The sequence below is a fragment of the Hesperophylax consimilis genome, chromosome 1 (genome assembly GCF_061612785.1).
Source record: "Hesperophylax consimilis isolate HC1 chromosome 1, BYU_Hcon_1.0, whole genome shotgun sequence".
Classification (NCBI taxonomy): Eukaryota; Metazoa; Arthropoda; class Insecta; order Trichoptera; family Limnephilidae; genus Hesperophylax; species Hesperophylax consimilis.
In genome coordinates this window covers 35,559,635-35,576,645 of record NC_142836.1, presented here as the reverse complement: position 1 = coordinate 35,576,645, position 17,011 = coordinate 35,559,635, and the positions used below count along the sequence as shown (strand labels likewise).

The 17,011-nt window shown below is 33.7% G+C and overlaps 1 protein-coding gene across 1 annotated transcript; it reads right to left on the bottom strand.

Moving 5' to 3' along the window:
• Nucleotides 1–839: 839 nt before the first annotated feature.
• On the bottom strand, nucleotides 840–7,068 carry LOC149426773 (endocuticle structural glycoprotein SgAbd-2-like). The gene is made up of 4 exons (XM_089633181.1): nucleotides 6,950–7,068; nucleotides 4,856–4,989; nucleotides 1,737–1,891; nucleotides 840–1,475 (listed from the first exon to the last, which is right to left on the bottom strand). The coding sequence occupies exons 1-4, from the start codon at nucleotides 6,956–6,958 to the stop codon at nucleotides 1,318–1,320; spliced, it is 456 nt and encodes a 151-aa protein (XP_089489307.1). The 5' UTR covers nucleotides 6,959–7,068; the 3' UTR covers nucleotides 840–1,317.
• Between the last annotated feature and the right edge of the window lie 9,943 nt (nucleotides 7,069–17,011).

The following is a 17,011-nucleotide window of genomic DNA, read 5'->3' as shown; positions in this document are numbered from 1 at the left end:
ACTTGATTAGTAGTTGCGCGATCTCATCAACACAATGGAATGCTAGACATTGTTAAGAATGATAAAAAAGATTTTAGATCAGTAGGAAGGATCACGTTAAAAAATTTACACACAATGAAGATTATTTTCATGCGTTTATTGTATTACTACCTAGTACTGAGGAATGTTTTCAGTCAGGTTAGATTGTCAGGGTTCCGAACAGGAACGTTCAGGACAAACGTAAATATATTTCACACCGAGCTTTAAAAGCAAGTGAAATACCGGCCCCGAGCAACGCAAGGTAACCTGAAAATACTGGCAAGTTTTTAACGAATATTTTAGTACAACTTTTTTATTTTGCATTGTTTTCTAAAATGTGTGCATTTTTACTCATTTTACTTGGTGTTGCTGGGCTTGCTTTTTTAAAAATGGTTTTGAATATTGGAAGAGTTAAGTAAAATGTTTGAAAATATAAGGTAGGTACCAGTAATAATACTAGGGAACTCCAGGGAAAAAATATTATGGCTTAAAAATATATGATTATATAGATTAACAAATGCCGATTCTAAATACATAATTTTTATAATAAATGATTTTATGTAGAATTAATAGATTGTTATTTAAAAAAACGGTCTGGATTCCTAATTACAACTGAATAATTTAAGTAGCTGCATTCTTGAATGTATCTCAATTTATAGTTCATGAAAGATTGTTTTTTAAATTCCGTTTCCATTGTATATTTTACCCACTTTGAGGTTCAGTTAATTTGATTTGAGACAAGTAATTGGGTGTGTAAATGAGGCATTGTGTAAACGATTCATTATAATATTTTATAATTACAAAAGAAATAAAACAAGTAATTTGTGCTAATTATTTATTGTGTTTTTGGTTTACAATGCAAATATTGCAATGTATATTTTACAAATGTAGAAAACCTGCATCATTTCATTATTTTCTCACGAAAGAAAATGTGTTAAATACGATTCATTGCTTATTAAAATAATACTTCGATATTCGTTAATATTTCATAAATATTATGTCATATATTATTTTATACGTCGGTAAATAAACATTACTTGACGACGAAATAAAATCAATAAATTAATATCATCACTCTTTCTTTACTTAATTCTACATGCTGATCGCAGAGAGAAATAGACAGAGATGTGAAATCATAAAGACATTATGTCTTGAGATAAATATAATGTCTTTTGATTTTCCGTCATCCTGATTAAAATTTACAGAGTAATACCGAGATGACTGGCCTTTGTCGATTGCACGAAACCGTTTAGAAAGAATCGTGTGGAAAAGTGAGGTTAGGTTAGGGGGAGCTGGTATCTAGAAACGACGGTTGTATTTGTTCTGGTTGTTGAACTGGTTCTGGTTGTATTGGGGCTGGGGCTGCTGGGGCTGGTTCTGGATCAGCTGAAGGGCCTTGGCGATGGCTTCTGGGATTGGGGGAGGTGTGGGCAGATGGGCGCCTTCGGCACGGAAACCTGGATAAACAAATAAACCAATTAGATCAAGCCTAATGGAGCTGGTTTTGACGATATATTAGTATTACTCACGACTAACAGAAGACAGTTAGAATAATTACAACATCATCGTGTGGCATCCTTGTTTTGGAAAGAGAAGCTTACATATGAAATGGGCTGAGGACATGAAAAGAACTGCCGGTTTCGGATCTATGTCCAAAGCTGTATGGTGGAAGTCGTAAGGAGTTTGAAGAAAAGGAATACGAATAAGTGGTTGGTTACCGTTCTCGTCAGCAATGTAGGTAACGGTGATTGGGATTCCATCGGGACCGGTGTAGCTGTAGGAGCCCTGAGCGACCTGAGCCTCGGTTTCGGGGTTGCCAGCGTTCTTCAGGTATCCCTGCTCCTGGGCGACGATTCCATTTCCGGTTTCATAGCTGAAATTACCACATTAAGCGTTGAAATATGCAGTAGGTACCTAGCGAAGAAATAATAATCTACGGTGTAAATAGTGTAACGTGCAATAAAAACTGGCAGATGACCTAATATAGGTACTACCTAACTACAGTTAACACTGTTAGCACACTACATATATTCATAACCACTGAAAGGTAGGATAAATGACCATTTAAACATTAAAAATAAATACGGTACCTACCTACCGAAGAAACTAATTTATTCCAGAAGATGGAATCTGTGGTAATAATAGAGCAAGAAGCAGTTTTGAAAAAAAGGCACAGTATTTTTGAAGCGACTTATCTTTATATTGGCTATTAAATCATTACTATGAAGATCTGATAACATTAATTTTATGTGAATTTAATGGAATGAAAACACAACATACCTAGTTGTGACACAAAACCGCTGTTAATAACCAAGTAAAATCGATTCGTTACGAGTGGAAGGCTTGAACGATCTCATTAACTACTCTTGGATGCGTCCGATGGTATAGCCCTACCTGGTCTACCCACCTCATGACCTGTGACCTGCACCACACCTGGCCACTCTATTCGTGTACCTAGTCAAAGTGCAGATAAATGTTAGGTAAACAGGCGTAGGTAGGATGGCAGACTAATGGTACTGTGCAAGGATTCCCCGTGAGAAACGGACTGTATTGCTGATCCCGCGAATATCACAGTCTTGGGCGTGTCAAGTTGCACAACTAATAACTACAAAGAATCAAGGCGGAACTCTTAGCTTGCGGCTGATCACGATTATCAATAAGCCGATATTAACATTAACACCGTGTTACTGCAAGCATCTCCTATTGTTTATTGTTATTGATAGAGAGATCATCCAGTTTACTGGCTCGATACAAGTGTAATCGCTACTACACGGGCGAGTTTTGTTTATTATCTAATAATTATTTGTGTAGAATATTCTTTTCTTAATTATTGAAGACAATATTAGCGATTCCTTAACGAAAATTTGAAACAGAAAAATCAGAAAAAGATATGGTCACATCTAGGAACCCAGGACCCTTGACTTGCCGGGCACCGCTCTACCAACTGAGCTAATGGGACCCTATCTCCTTCGGTCATATTTAATCATACTATATAGAATATGACCATCGAAGTATGATACAATATGACTATCGGTCATATTGTATCATACTTCGAATAAGAACTATCAACATTGTCTTAATTTTTCTCACCGCACATTTTTATTGGCAGCTACCTTTATGTATGATCGCAGGATTTAACCCGAACTAAATGTAATCTAGACAGTGTCTTTAGATAAATATATCATATTTTTATTTTAATGTGCGACATCTATTGACTTTTTTTGCAAGTCTAGGATGATTTTTTATTTTTTGGTAATATTGCTTACAAAAATAAATAATTAAATATTACGATTTGAGGTTTTACTCAATAAGTTATTCCAAAAAATAAAAAAAAATCTACTTGAAAAAGTATGCAGAGGTGAGAATGGATCTGTTTTCAGGGAAGCAATATATTTCTGCAGATATATCGATCGTTTTAAAAATAGCGCTCGACCGTTTGAAGTATTATGTCGTGCTAACTTTTCTCCACACTTTAACATACGAGTAGTTATTTACTATCTGTGCAGAAATGCGTGGATTTACTTCACTGGCAGAATATCTTACAAAATTAAATGAGACATGTGCGTTACGAAATGTCTGATTGTTATAGCCACCCATAATAATAGGCTACGTAAACGAATTGAATACGCAATTTATTGAGAAGTAATTACGTAAATATCGCAAAATGCGGTTTACAATAAAACGTGAATATTAACGTGACTCATCGTTTGATATTTAAAGGTTTAGCGAGTGGAAATATTTAGTATTGCGGATTGCAAGAGAAGCGATAATATTACCATCGACTTTAATGAGTAATTGGTAGATTTGTATAGTCAATTAGGTACTCGTATTTTTTTCTGGAAAATCGGGAAAAGTTACTGCGCGATTAAATTAATTGGTTCATTTTGTGATTCCGTACAATATTTCCAGCTGTCCCGAGCCATTTGACTTATATAAGGAAGGTCGAGAGAGGCACAGGAAGGTTTGATAGTACTTTGAAATTCAGGCTTGGTCACTAAGGACGGGTTGTTTCGGAGAATCTGAACAATTCATCAAATTTCAACGGTCATTTTCAAGTTCTGTGAAAGATTTTTTCAAGTTCTGTTTTTATTTCAGTTTTGTCAAGCAACTAGCCTACAATGATATAAAAACAGAACTTGAATAAGTCTTTCACAGAACCCGAAAATGAACGTTGAAATTTGATGAATTGTTCAAATTTTCCGAAACAACCCGTCCTAAATTCGGTCCCTTCGACCGGTCAGTGGTTGAGTGGGCATAGCGCTTGGGTCTCACCCGAGCGTCGCGTGTTCGATTCCTCGGCTGGCTAAGTCCTCCATCACAACACAAGCAACATTTTCGGCTTTCTGTGGTGGTAGTAGGAGATTTTCAAACATTGTTGGGTTATTCGTAACCCGGGAATGTTTGTCTTTCTTTTTAAAAAAAAATTAAAAAAAAAAAAAAAAAAATTAAATGTAACTAAATTTCAAGCAAAGTTTTGATTCTGAATCTTGGTCATACGCGATACTGAGAGTATTTTCACTCTGGAACGATCTGTAAATATACAATTTTATATTGTTTATTTGTATTCTACATGTAATTAGAAAGATTAGAAAGATGTACCCCTGGTCTAGAGTCAAAGAGCTTACCTATGCGTCACGGAGGAGGTCTTCACGAAGCATTATTATATTGACATCATGGTGCGTAAACGGTTAGTATTGTATAACATGCAATGTATGCAATACTAAGACGGATTCCTAAATATCACCCTACTTTTAATAAACGAAAAAAGAAATATATAGGTACTCGTGTAATCGTTGTATCTTATGGTAATTTTATCATACAGTTTTGGGGATATTACCTGTACTGATAGGAGCCGTCATGGTTGACTTCCTGGGCCTGTCGCACGATGGGGATGAACTGGTTGGGGTTGGATTGGTGTCCGTATTGTGGGGCGGCGACGCTAAGGGTCAGTACGGCGGCTAATACTGCGATCTGAAAAAGGGCAAAACAGAATCAGTTACAAACATTCATTTACTTGAACAGCTAGATCACTTTTTACTATTTTTATTACTATTTGATTAGTTGCGTCCTCAAAATACACTAGACATATAATGTTACCAATTAATAAGTTCTTCATAGAGTAGTCAAAAATTGCAAAATAGAACTAGATGTGATTAATCTATTAAATATGACCAAATTACATAGCATGTATTATAATCCTTAATAATAGGAATACGAAGTAACCTAATTTAGAAGATTTTTTACCCTACGCTCACAAATTGCGATATTTTAATAGATATGAATCATTTGAAAACATTATGAATTATTGATGGGAATTACATGGGTCGATTGATTGAAGACGTTGTAGGCCGTAGAAGCCCACATTACATAAGTGCTATGGGGGGTGGAGTCTGCAGGATGAATATATTACCCTGATTATAATCAACCTCGATAGGAGATTGCAGCAGAAGAATTAGAAGTTTATTCTAAATACTTAGTATACTTACTTACGTAAGTTCATAACGCATACTAAAAAGTTTATAAAAGCATAGTAAATGAACAATTAAACGTTCAACCGAGTTGTGTAGCGTTATCATTAGGAAACCGTCGTGAAATGTGATTTATCGATGGGGTAAAGATAAATATAACTCATAATAATAACAATTGATGCTATTAGTCAATTATTGTAAAACATATTATAAGAAACACCTCCTTGAACAGTGTCGCGTGATAATAGCTTACTGTGTCGGACATGTGTAAAACCAACTGCTTCCCACGGTGAAATAATCAGCAATATTCGTCAAATAATAAAATTATGGGAATTCTGCCAAATAGAAATGCAATTTGTAAGAATTTCTGATTTTTTTTGCGATTAACGTTATATTAAAGTCAAGCTTATTTTGTGATCACTTTAAATTGGTGGGTACTTATGAATGGGTACGCATGGGTAGGTAGAATATTTAAATTGAAATTGGAATAAAATTCGGTTTTAAGAAAATTAAGAGCATGAAAGGCTACAAGTTAAGGTTCAGAGTGGCTAAGAGTGATTGAAATAATCGAACGCACATTTAAAATGATTTCTTTGCATATTATAATTTGGATACAGTTTTAAAAATGAACGTACAAATAATTAAGAGTGATAAAAAAAGAAAATACGGAAAACCTCCGAAAAAAAACTCTAATTATTAATCGGTTTATCCTAGGTATTATAGGTACTAAAGTTTGTATCAAAGATCACGAAGTACCTACTCGTTCGTAAGCTTATCTAAGTACGTACACAGGTAATTACTCTTCCGTAGATCATAATCATAATGGTACACTTTTCTAGTCGGTAGTCGGTAGTAGGTAGGGTCCGTTCAAGTGTATATACTGTCGTATTATTTCGTAACAGCTGACCGTGTATTCACTTTTACAACTAGTCCATATTTCGTACAAATTAGGTTAATCCTCAAAATTTGCATAGAATATAAGGTGAACGAAATGTAGGTATTCTCAAACCTCAACCCAAACCGCAAATATTAATTTGAATGAACTTTCTGATAGATCTTTATTACCCTTTGTTGGAGATTGAACGGCTCGCGACGAAAACAATAGGTAATACTGGTTCAGATGAAAAGGAAAGCTATTGATTTCAAATAAATACTTTTGAAATGGCCATTGGAATTATAGCTACAAATTATAATTAGATTATAGTTATAGTTATTATTATTATTTTTTTTTCGAATCTAATTTTTGTTTGTAATTTATTAACAACATCTGAAATGCTTTTTATAAAGATGTCAAAATTAAAATTAACAAAAATATTGTTTTTTTTTTTTTTTTTTTTTTTTTTTTCAAAATTGTGTGAAATTTTTGTATTTTATTTTTTGAAGTGCCTTTCTACCCCAAACGTAGGGGTAACTTAAGATTGTCTGTATTGGGTAAAGCGTTGAATGGGAAGATAGTGACTTACCGAAATCATGGCGAATGAGTTATCCGTGTGAGAGAGCAAACAATGGAATACTACTGACTTCACGACAAGTGGCTTTGGAATGATTTTTCCAGTCCGTGCTCCATCTTTTTATATGCGTCAAATCGCATAGGAAAGGAGCGTCGGATACATGGCGATCTTTCCATACCGCCAAATGTATAGCACAAACTGCCCACAATGGGTGGTGGGAGTCGAGCGAAACTGCACCGTTTACTACCTAGCTTTTAGGGCCTTTTTTGAATGGCAAAAACTTAATCGTAATATTGAGACGATAAGTAAGTATCGAACGGAAATATTGTGAACCCGGCCCCGTATTCGGTGAATCAGTTTGTTGAATGATTTCGGGTTGAACGAATATGTGATCCGGCGGTAACATTTCTTTCCAGTGAGAGTCTTTCGACAAATAGTAACTAATTACCAAACTAGATTCACTAATAATCGGGTTATTTTGTAGATAAAATAATACACTAGTGGTGCTTTGATAATATTTTAATTTGTGCTTAAATAATAATTCCCTAAGATTTATCCATGTTAACATTAAATAATAGATTTTTTTTCGTAAGAAGCAATTAATTTGTGACTAGGCATTATATTTTTAAATAAAACAAACGCTTTGTATGTAACCACGAACTTTTATTATTTTACACATCGACTGGTTTTGCTTAAACTAAGCTTCCGGATATTCTTGGTTTAAGCGAAACCGGTTGATATGTAAAATAATAAAAGTTCGTGGTTAAATACAAAGTTTTTGTTTTATGAAAAAAATGATTGAGTTGCCAGCCAAATTATAATATGTGCCTAGCCCGTCGGCACGTATTTTTAAAACTACCAGGTGTCTAATTCCTGGATTTATGGTTAAAGGTAGGAAAAAATCGAAACTTCACAACCCGCGGCATTTGTAAATACATAATTATTCAAGACTTACGAAAATGTATAAAACTACCATTTCTCATCGTTTCACTAGGCCTACCTATTTAAATTTAAATATAGTAGTTAAGTATACGGCAAACAACTGTAGTATTTTGTTATTTTTCATATTTGTAGCGCCCTTGAGGTGATATTTCATAAAAATTGCGCTAAATAAATCCGTCAAGTATTATAATTTTTTTAATAATAATTGTAGAATTTGTAGAGATGAAAGTATTCATAAAAAATGCATTTTTCTTTGTCTTTCAAAAGAAGAACCTTAAAATAATAATATAGGACGGGTTGTTTCGCAGAATTTGAACAATTTATCAATTTTCAACGTTCATAATTATAGGTTAGTTGCTTGACAGAACTGAAATAATAACAGAACTTGAATAGGACTTTCACAGAATCCGAAAATGAATGTTGAAATTTGATGAATTGTTCAATTCTCCGAAACATCCCGTCCTAAGTAAGTAATAAGAAATTTTGAAAAATTAAGACATCTAACTAAGATTAATTATTAAACAATAAAATAATATTGGTACTTTCTTTGTCACTTGTCTGATATGATTTAAAATTATTATAAATTTATGTATTTTTATACATTTTGTATTTTTATTGTTTCCTTCAGTTTTAATATTCTCTTGACGAAGGAAGGGTGCTTCCGAAACCGGTAGAGTGTAATTAAAATTAAAGTGGTCTAAAACAAATTTATATCTTTTTATTGTAAATTATGACGAGCCTCAAAGTAAATGCTTATTACAAATATGTAAAATTATTATATACAACTTTAAAAATAAGAATTTGTTTAACTTTAATAATTTTACGCATAACGTAGGAATACAATTTAAAATCACGCACCCATGCAGCGACAACTCAAATCAGTATGTTTAATTATAAACGGACTAAATATTTTATTCACTAAGTAAATACTTAGGTTGTTACTAATTATATTGTAACACTCCCGTTCAACGTAGGCGTGGTAAAGCCTGGTTTAAGACTGTTTTAACCAAACAAACGCCATTATAATAAGTCAAGTTTTCACTGTTCTGATCTTACGCGCCGCGTAATATTTACACCATGTTTTTAGTAAGGCTGCTAGTGAATAAAACATCAATAGAATATTATAATTTTGAGAACTTTAAAATTATTAACAATGAAAATCTTATCAATAGTTTACCTAAGGAAAACAAATTGTCAACATTGTGATAATATTAGGTATTGATAATTGATTTCAATAAAATGATATTAACCTAAGCTTATGTATGAATAATAATGACCGCATGTTTGTACGGACTGCATTCTGTAATAATGATAACTATACCAGTGAAGATTTATCAGCAATCTTGCCGAATTATTACCTATTTTTTTCTCTAGGTTCATTTCACTGACACAGAAGCGATTTTGCAATATAACGAGGTCAGAAATAATGTGACATATTGATGAAAATTTTTATTTTCCAGATTCACATCTAAATTCGTAATATACTGAATATAATAAAGTGATAGTTTAATGTTAAAATATTGTATCTCCACCTGAGAAAACTGAAATAGAAAGTTTGCAAACCTCGGAATATTATATTTTTTGATAAAACAATAAGTTTACAGATCCTTACTGTAGTATCTGACGTAAATACAATAAGTTTAAAGTTCCATACTGTAGTATCTGACGTAAATACAATAAGTTTAAAGTTCCATACTGTAGTATCTGACGTAAATACAATAAGTTTACAGTTCCATACTGTAGTATCTGACGTAAATACAATATTTAGGGCATGAATGTTAATCGTAAGATATTGGATATTCAATCTCTGTGCTCATAACATTGCCTAAAGGATTTACAGTATATTTTAATAGGTTTAATACCTTTGGGATGGTGGGTTTTGGAGATGCAATATTCGAACCCAAAAAAAAAGTTTATCTTTAGTACATTTATGTACTTAACTCATTTTCGACCAAAATTGGAGATAGACCAATATTATAACTGTATTCTCTCTTAAGTTTTTAGTTAGTGTTAATGTCCCTGCCAGAAAATGTGAAATAAAACTGATTTAAATGTCACATATTTAAATATTTATCACATATAAAATTTTAAGAATATGAACCTATCGCTTGTAGGAATGCAGTATTGACATAACTGCAACACTCTATAGCTGAAAGGAATGATATTATCAAATTAAAATAATATTCATGCAATGTGATTATTAAAAGATCAAATGTCAATACAGTAATATGTATATAGCAACGTATTTTAGTTATTGAGATCATTTTAGAGATATTTAATACATTGAATGTAGGAAGGCGATAAACTGGTAATGTTGGGTCATATCATAATATAATATAATTATGGACAGATTTTAACCGGAATATCCATGGATGGTTTCGCAAATGTCCTGAAAGTGGTGATGATATTGTTACTTTAAAAGTACACACCTCAACGTGATTGAATAAATATCATTTATTACCGGGACAACTTGGCAAGTAGAAACCTTCGTGAAATACTCGTAAGTATAATAAATAAAAGGATGCCTACCTTCAGGGAATAATAGTTTTATTAATTGTCCAATTTGGGAGGCGGGTATGGGACCACAGTCCTGGGAACCATTTATTGGATAACCGATACCTCTGCCATATGTTGCCGCAAGTGATTCGATACGTTTGGAGGCTTAGCGGGCTACCCGGGTTCATGGGGTGAGGTTTGTCCAGGTCTTGCTGGCGGATGAATCTGCCCACCAATTGCGTGACAGGTGGGATCTTGTGAGGCCGGTGGAGGAAGACACTTTTTGACGTCTTCATCCTGACTCTCTCGACCCATCGTCTTACATCGCAGTGGGAGGGACGGATTCATACGTCACTCCTGGACATACCAACCCTCAGATTCCTACCTACGTCTCATACCCTTTTCCATTCCAGAAGTTCTTATCCTTCCTTTCCTTAAAAATATACCCTACACAGCATCTCCAATCGCGGCTCCAGTATCTTCAGTGCCACTCATTTTCGACAATCTTTTTCCGCATTTTTTAAATTCACTTTCCATTAGTCTTCCTTTCAGAGTTTAGTAATAATTCGACAATGCAAGCTTAAAATAATGTTGTATTGACCAATATAAATTTCAGGCAGAACATTTTGTGTAATTTACAGGAGGCCAGAACTCACGCTCAGGTTCGTTACTGTTGGTGTCTTAGCAGGGGTGACCGGTTCATGGGGGGTGAGTTTGGCCCAGGTCTGCAAGGCTGACCTGCTTGGGATTGAGGGAGACCATTTCACCTCTCCAGCCGGACTCTCTCGATCTATCGCCTAGCAATGCATTGGGAGGGATAGATTCATACGTATGTTACTATCGGATACACCGACCCCCATTTTCTTAACCATCCATCATACTTTTTTCTTTCCCAGAACATCATCTCCTTAATTTCCTTAAAAGACCTCCACACAGCATCCTCAAAGATGATATAGCCCCCGAGGGAAGTGTGTAAAGCTAATGCTAAAAAATAATTCAAAAATCAATAAATATAGTTCACATATGGTTGGTATATTTGGAGCAGAGAAGGGTGATTAACCCTTAAAAAAATACATAGTATTTTTGTTCATAAATTTGTCTCTTTGTAAAGATGGTTTCAGGAGCTAATAGAATTAAAAAATATATATATTGCCTTCCATTGTATAATCATGAACCAAACTACAATATCACAAAAAGATGTCGTTTTAATTGAGGTAATCAATTACTGCAAAGAATTCTTATAACGCAATAATAAAGATTTCGTTATTTCTATCTTTGAAAGGGTTAATTCATGATAAAATTCCATAACGTAAGACTTTTTACTAAGAACCTTTATAACAAGTGCACACAACTGGAAGAGAGTTCTAAAATTTCATAGTAAAAAAATATCTTATTAAATATTGCACTTTAATGATTGGTACCTATCGGTGAATAGGAAAATAAAAGAAAATATTTTAAATACTTGCAGAATATCTTAGTTGATCTAAATCAATAACATTGATCAATATTCAAGTCTGTGTAATGAGGAGGATATATCTTTTGTAGGCGATATCTATTTTAAAAGGCTGTCGGTTTCGTATCAATATTCATATGTGCTAATGAATGATTGCCACCTACTGTTCGTCTTGTAATTAATTGCAAACTGCCATGAATTTTTAAAGACAAATTGTAAACTTATGATGCAATTTATTTATTTGAATATTGCATCAAAATTATTACATAATCTCGGTAGGCGAGTGGGTGCAGGCCAATTTGTTAGGAACACAGTTGTGTTAAACGGTGTCAACCATCTTCGCATTAGAAGCCAGAAGTTAAATTATTTCTCAAAATTACACGACTAATACTAACTGATATAAAAGATTGCAAATTTTTTAAAAATCTGGTAAAATTATTCGTATTTCTGTTAAAAACGGGACTGCAAGCCTTTTACGAATGAATTGACAGATTTTCTAACAAATTATCAGTAAAACTCGAATGTTTTGTTGAATGAGGATGTCGGACACATATTTATAAAAAATCTAAAATTGAGGATTGCGTCATTATATTTATCAATAAAAGCGCAGCTGCATGAACACGTGTTCCTATAAATTCTGATTGAACTAATATTCAATGGCTAGCCATCACGTTTTTAACAGGATTTTATTCATTCATACTCATTTTTCTCCGTGCATATTTAAATTTCCTAAGGTACAATAATCATACGCTGATTTTTTTTAATAAATTGTATTAAAACTTTTCAAATATCTTTGTTAGCAGGGCCGGTCCTGTGCAATTGGAGCTGTTCGCTCCAGGAACCAACTTGTCAAAGCGCAAAGTAGTCAAACCAAAAAAAATAACCTAACACACCGCCTTTGAGGTTTTTACCAGCGCCAAGCGCCGTCCGTGTTTGTTAGTTATCTACTAACGATTTAAAAAGTATTATAATAATCGCCAAATAGATTGAAGTAGCCTTGTAAATAAAGAAAAAAATGAATTTATATTGTATTTTTTTAAAAGAAGATCATCTGTGGTTTAAATATCAATAAATGACACGTCGTGCAACAGAGAAATCCAAAGGGGATGGTGTGCGACAATCAAATTTACGCTATTACCGTTCGGTAAAGAAAACTTCCACAAATTCGTTAATTAACTATCAACTCTTCCACGTTTTCCAATTTCCACAAATAATAGGAAAATTTTTTCAATCCACGAAATATATTTGTTCTTCTTTTCAACATTAATAATATTAATAATCTTGTTAAAACCAGCCATTACGCATCGAGTTCAATGGAAATTGAAAATAAAGCGACTGGTATTCCGTAAGAGATTAAGGACGGGTTGTTTCACAGAATTTGAACACTTCATCAAATTTCAAAACTGATTTTCGTGAAGTTTTGTGAAGGTTCTATTCAAGCTCTGTTATCATATTGTTACAAACCAGATGTTTCAAAAAACTGAAATAATAACAGAACTTGAATTAAACCTTCGCAGAACTTGAAAACTAAGGACGGTTTTTTTCATTGAATTCGAACAATTCATCAAATTTCATAGCTGATTTTCAAGTTCTGTGAAGGTTCTATTCAAGTTCTGTTAGCATATCGTTACCATCGGGGATCCATAGAAGCCCGAGTAAATCAGGCCTCCAAAAAGTTGGGCGTCTTGTACAGGGCTAGGAGATTTTTCAACAGTGACCAGCTGCTGACCCTGCAAAAGTCTCAAGTCCGCCCAACTATTGAATTTGGGAGCCACTTTTGGGTTGGTGCCCCAAAATACTTAATAAACCTGCTTGAATCTGTGCAAAGGAGAGCGATCCGTCTGATTGACAATCCGTTGTTAACAGACCGATTGCCTTCTCTAATGCATAGACGCAATGTAGGCATGCTGTGTCTGTTCTACAGGTATTTCAATGGAGCTAGCAGCTGCTCCAAGGAGCTAGCAGCATTGATTCCTGATGCACCGGTGCACGTGCGCGAAACTCGACGGACACGAACTGAACACCCGTTCACGGTTGACGTTGGCTTCATGAGAACGGGCCGTTTTTACGACTCGTTTTTGTGTAAGTCAGCTCGTATGTGGAACGAGCTACCGGCATCTGTTTTTCCTCCCTCCTATAATCCGAGCCTCTTCAAGGCCCGCATTAACAAATCCCTTCCTACAGCCCCTACCTTATTCCGCCTCACAACGCCGCCCAACCGGGTGGTGACATAGTTCCCCTGTCTGTACACTGCACAGGCAGGGACACTCTTGTGAGGTATTACATAAAAAAAAACCAGATGTTTCACAAAACTGAAATAATAACAGAACTTGAATTGAACCTTCACAGAACTTGAAGATTAACTTTGTAATTTGATGAATTTTTCAAATTCTGTGTAACACCCTGTCCTAAGAGTGGTAAGTCATATTATCTTGAAAGGCAAATAATTTTATTCGAAATAACTTGAGTTCACAGGTCGTTGCAGTGGGACGAACGTGCAGAAGAAGGAAATAATTCCATTAGATATGGGGTTGAAGAGATACAAGAAGTTATGAGTATAGAACTATTATTCAATATTAACCCATGTCCTTTATGCAACGCCATGAAATGATATATCGTGAGGCGTGATCTAAAAGTTCAAAACAAATACCAAGTATCTATCTAATGAAAAACAGTCGATAAAAAATATAGCCTTTTCTGCCTTCACCATGCTGCGATTGTTATGATATATTTATTTAAAACGCATTGAAAATGATTGAATTAATGTTTAAATATTTTTTTTGATGATTCCAATAGAACATCATGATATTTATGCAAATAATTACCTACGTGTATCGATTAGACCCCGCATGTAATAAATCACGGAAATTAATCTGTGGATGTTTATGCATACACGCGTGATATCATTAATCTAACAATAGGTCTTGGAAACCTCCTAACTTGAAGTTTTTGGGCAGTCACATTAATAATGTTTTAGCGAGGATGTCTGTTAAACGCATTTTCAGAAGGTCTTTTCAAAAGGATCATGGTTGTACAAGATACAACTTATTTTGAATCGAATATATTATCAGGAAGATAATATATATTATGGTTGTTGGATCTAGGCAGGACTGATTCCGAAATGATACTAAAAATGTAATTTGAAATCACGAACGCCTCTATGTATCTTTTTTATGTATCTTCGTTTTAACATACTTATTTTAGCTAGTCTTAAATCCTGTATTCGTCTAGGATAACTTGAAACCTGTAAATTTGACTGTCCTGAAACGGGAATCCTTCCTAGTTGGACAGTCAAAATCATAAAATCAATATTATAAAAAATAAATAAATAAATAAATATAGGCAACTATGGTCAGCATAGTTGCCTTCCAAGCAGTTGATCAGGATTCGTTTCTCGGTCGTGCCAATATATACCACCAATTATAACTGGGGCATAATTAATTCATAATATAATATTCATAATAATAATATGTTTTAAAAATATAAAAAAAATAATAATAAGGCCCAGTTTTTTTTTTTTTTTTCCATTATTTCTGGCTTTCACCCTTCAAGGGTGTTCTTGGCCATCATTTAAAATTATTGAGAAAGGTGTATTGAAAGGTGAATTTAAATATTAATTTTATTTAAATAGGCAAATTTCAAAATTATAATGAAAATTGGAGTCGAGTTCAGACTTAAAAGAGATGAAATGTTGAATGGAGGGGAGGCAATTTTAGTTAAGGCTTGATAGAAGAGAGGATATTTGTTTAGAGAGGGACAACCAAAAAATATGTGATCTAAAGTTCCCACTTCTAGACCACAGAATGTACAATCTGGGGAGTCAAGGACGTGAATTTTAAAAAGATGGGAAGGAACGGAACAATGACCGATCCTCATTCGAATGAGTGAAGAAATTTCTTTTTTGGAAAAATGAGGGAATTGCTGAAACCACGGTTTTGATGGTATAGTCCTTTGTATTGAGGCATAGCAGGCTCCCTTGGATTGACTAGCAATGTGCCAATACTCTGAATGTTTCTCAGAAATTCAATTGTAACCAGCGCCATTTTGTTGACATTTGAAAGGTCCCCGATTCTAAATGAGTTTTAGGTTTTTATCAAGTTGTACTAGGCTGACAAGCTTAACAACATGACAGTTATCCTCTTCCGCTGATCACATTTTTTTCAAAAGCTGAAACGGACTGAGAATCGGCATTTAACGGGAACCTTTTCAACTGTCAAAAAAACTCAATGGGCTGAATGGCTAAACTTGGCTGAACACATTTCGCCGCAGTTATAAAATTACCTAAATTAAGTAATTTTACTAATTAATTTAAACATTTTTTACATTAAAATTACATAAATTAAGTAATTTAATTAAATAATTTACTTTTTTACATCAACATTACATAAATTAAGTAATTAAATTAATTAATTTATTTTTTTACATAAAAATTACCTCAATTAAGTAATTTAATTAATAATTTACCTTTTTACATCAAAATTAGTAAACTAAGTAATTTAACTCATTAATTTACTTTTTTATATCAACATTACATAAATTAAGTAATCATAATTCTCGTAGAAATTCACAGAATTTCTACGAAACAACTAGGCCTAAGACGTAATAATGAATTTTCATATGTTTTTTCAAATGTTTCATACTAATTAGAGCTTGCAGAGAACAGAAATTTTTAAACTTTTGGGAAATACCGTATAGTAGGTACCGAAGATGTTACCGTGTTGATAGAATGTTGATATTTACGGCCGGCTGAAAAGTGTGTGACATCACTGTGCATGCGCGGCGATACTACAGCACTATCATTAGAATTATGAGACACTATGGCATTAGCTGAGTTCACTTTGAAAGCTCATAACTTAGTAATTTTTGGAGATATCAAAAAAACTAATTTTACTGTCGTTACTGACTGTTTAAAAATAATATAATTTCAGAGGTTGTCTCATTTTCGTGAATGAGGCAACCTCTATTTTTGAATTTTAAAATGTCACATATACACAACCGAAATGTTACTGTTATGTACTCGTATACACCACCGATAAATTATATTGATTACAGATTACATTGATTAGAAACATTATGTTTAAGAAGCAGGTAATAAAAGATTCCTTTCAATTTCTATTTTCAATTTATTGAGTACATCTTTATAAACAGGTTTACATATATTTTTCTGCTCCTGTCTCGCTAGG

What these genes read in the sequence shown, in the direction of transcription:
- LOC149426773 (XM_089633181.1), bottom strand. An exon ending in GACGGCTCCTATCAGTACAG is followed by an intron (nt 1,892 to 4,855) that starts GTAATATCCCCA and finishes TGGTAATTTCAG; the next exon opens with CTATGAAACCGGAAATGGAA. An exon ending in CTACATTGCTGACGAGAACG is followed by an intron (nt 1,476 to 1,736) that starts GTAACCAACCAC and finishes TTGTTTATCCAG; the next exon opens with GTTTCCGTGCCGAAGGCGCC.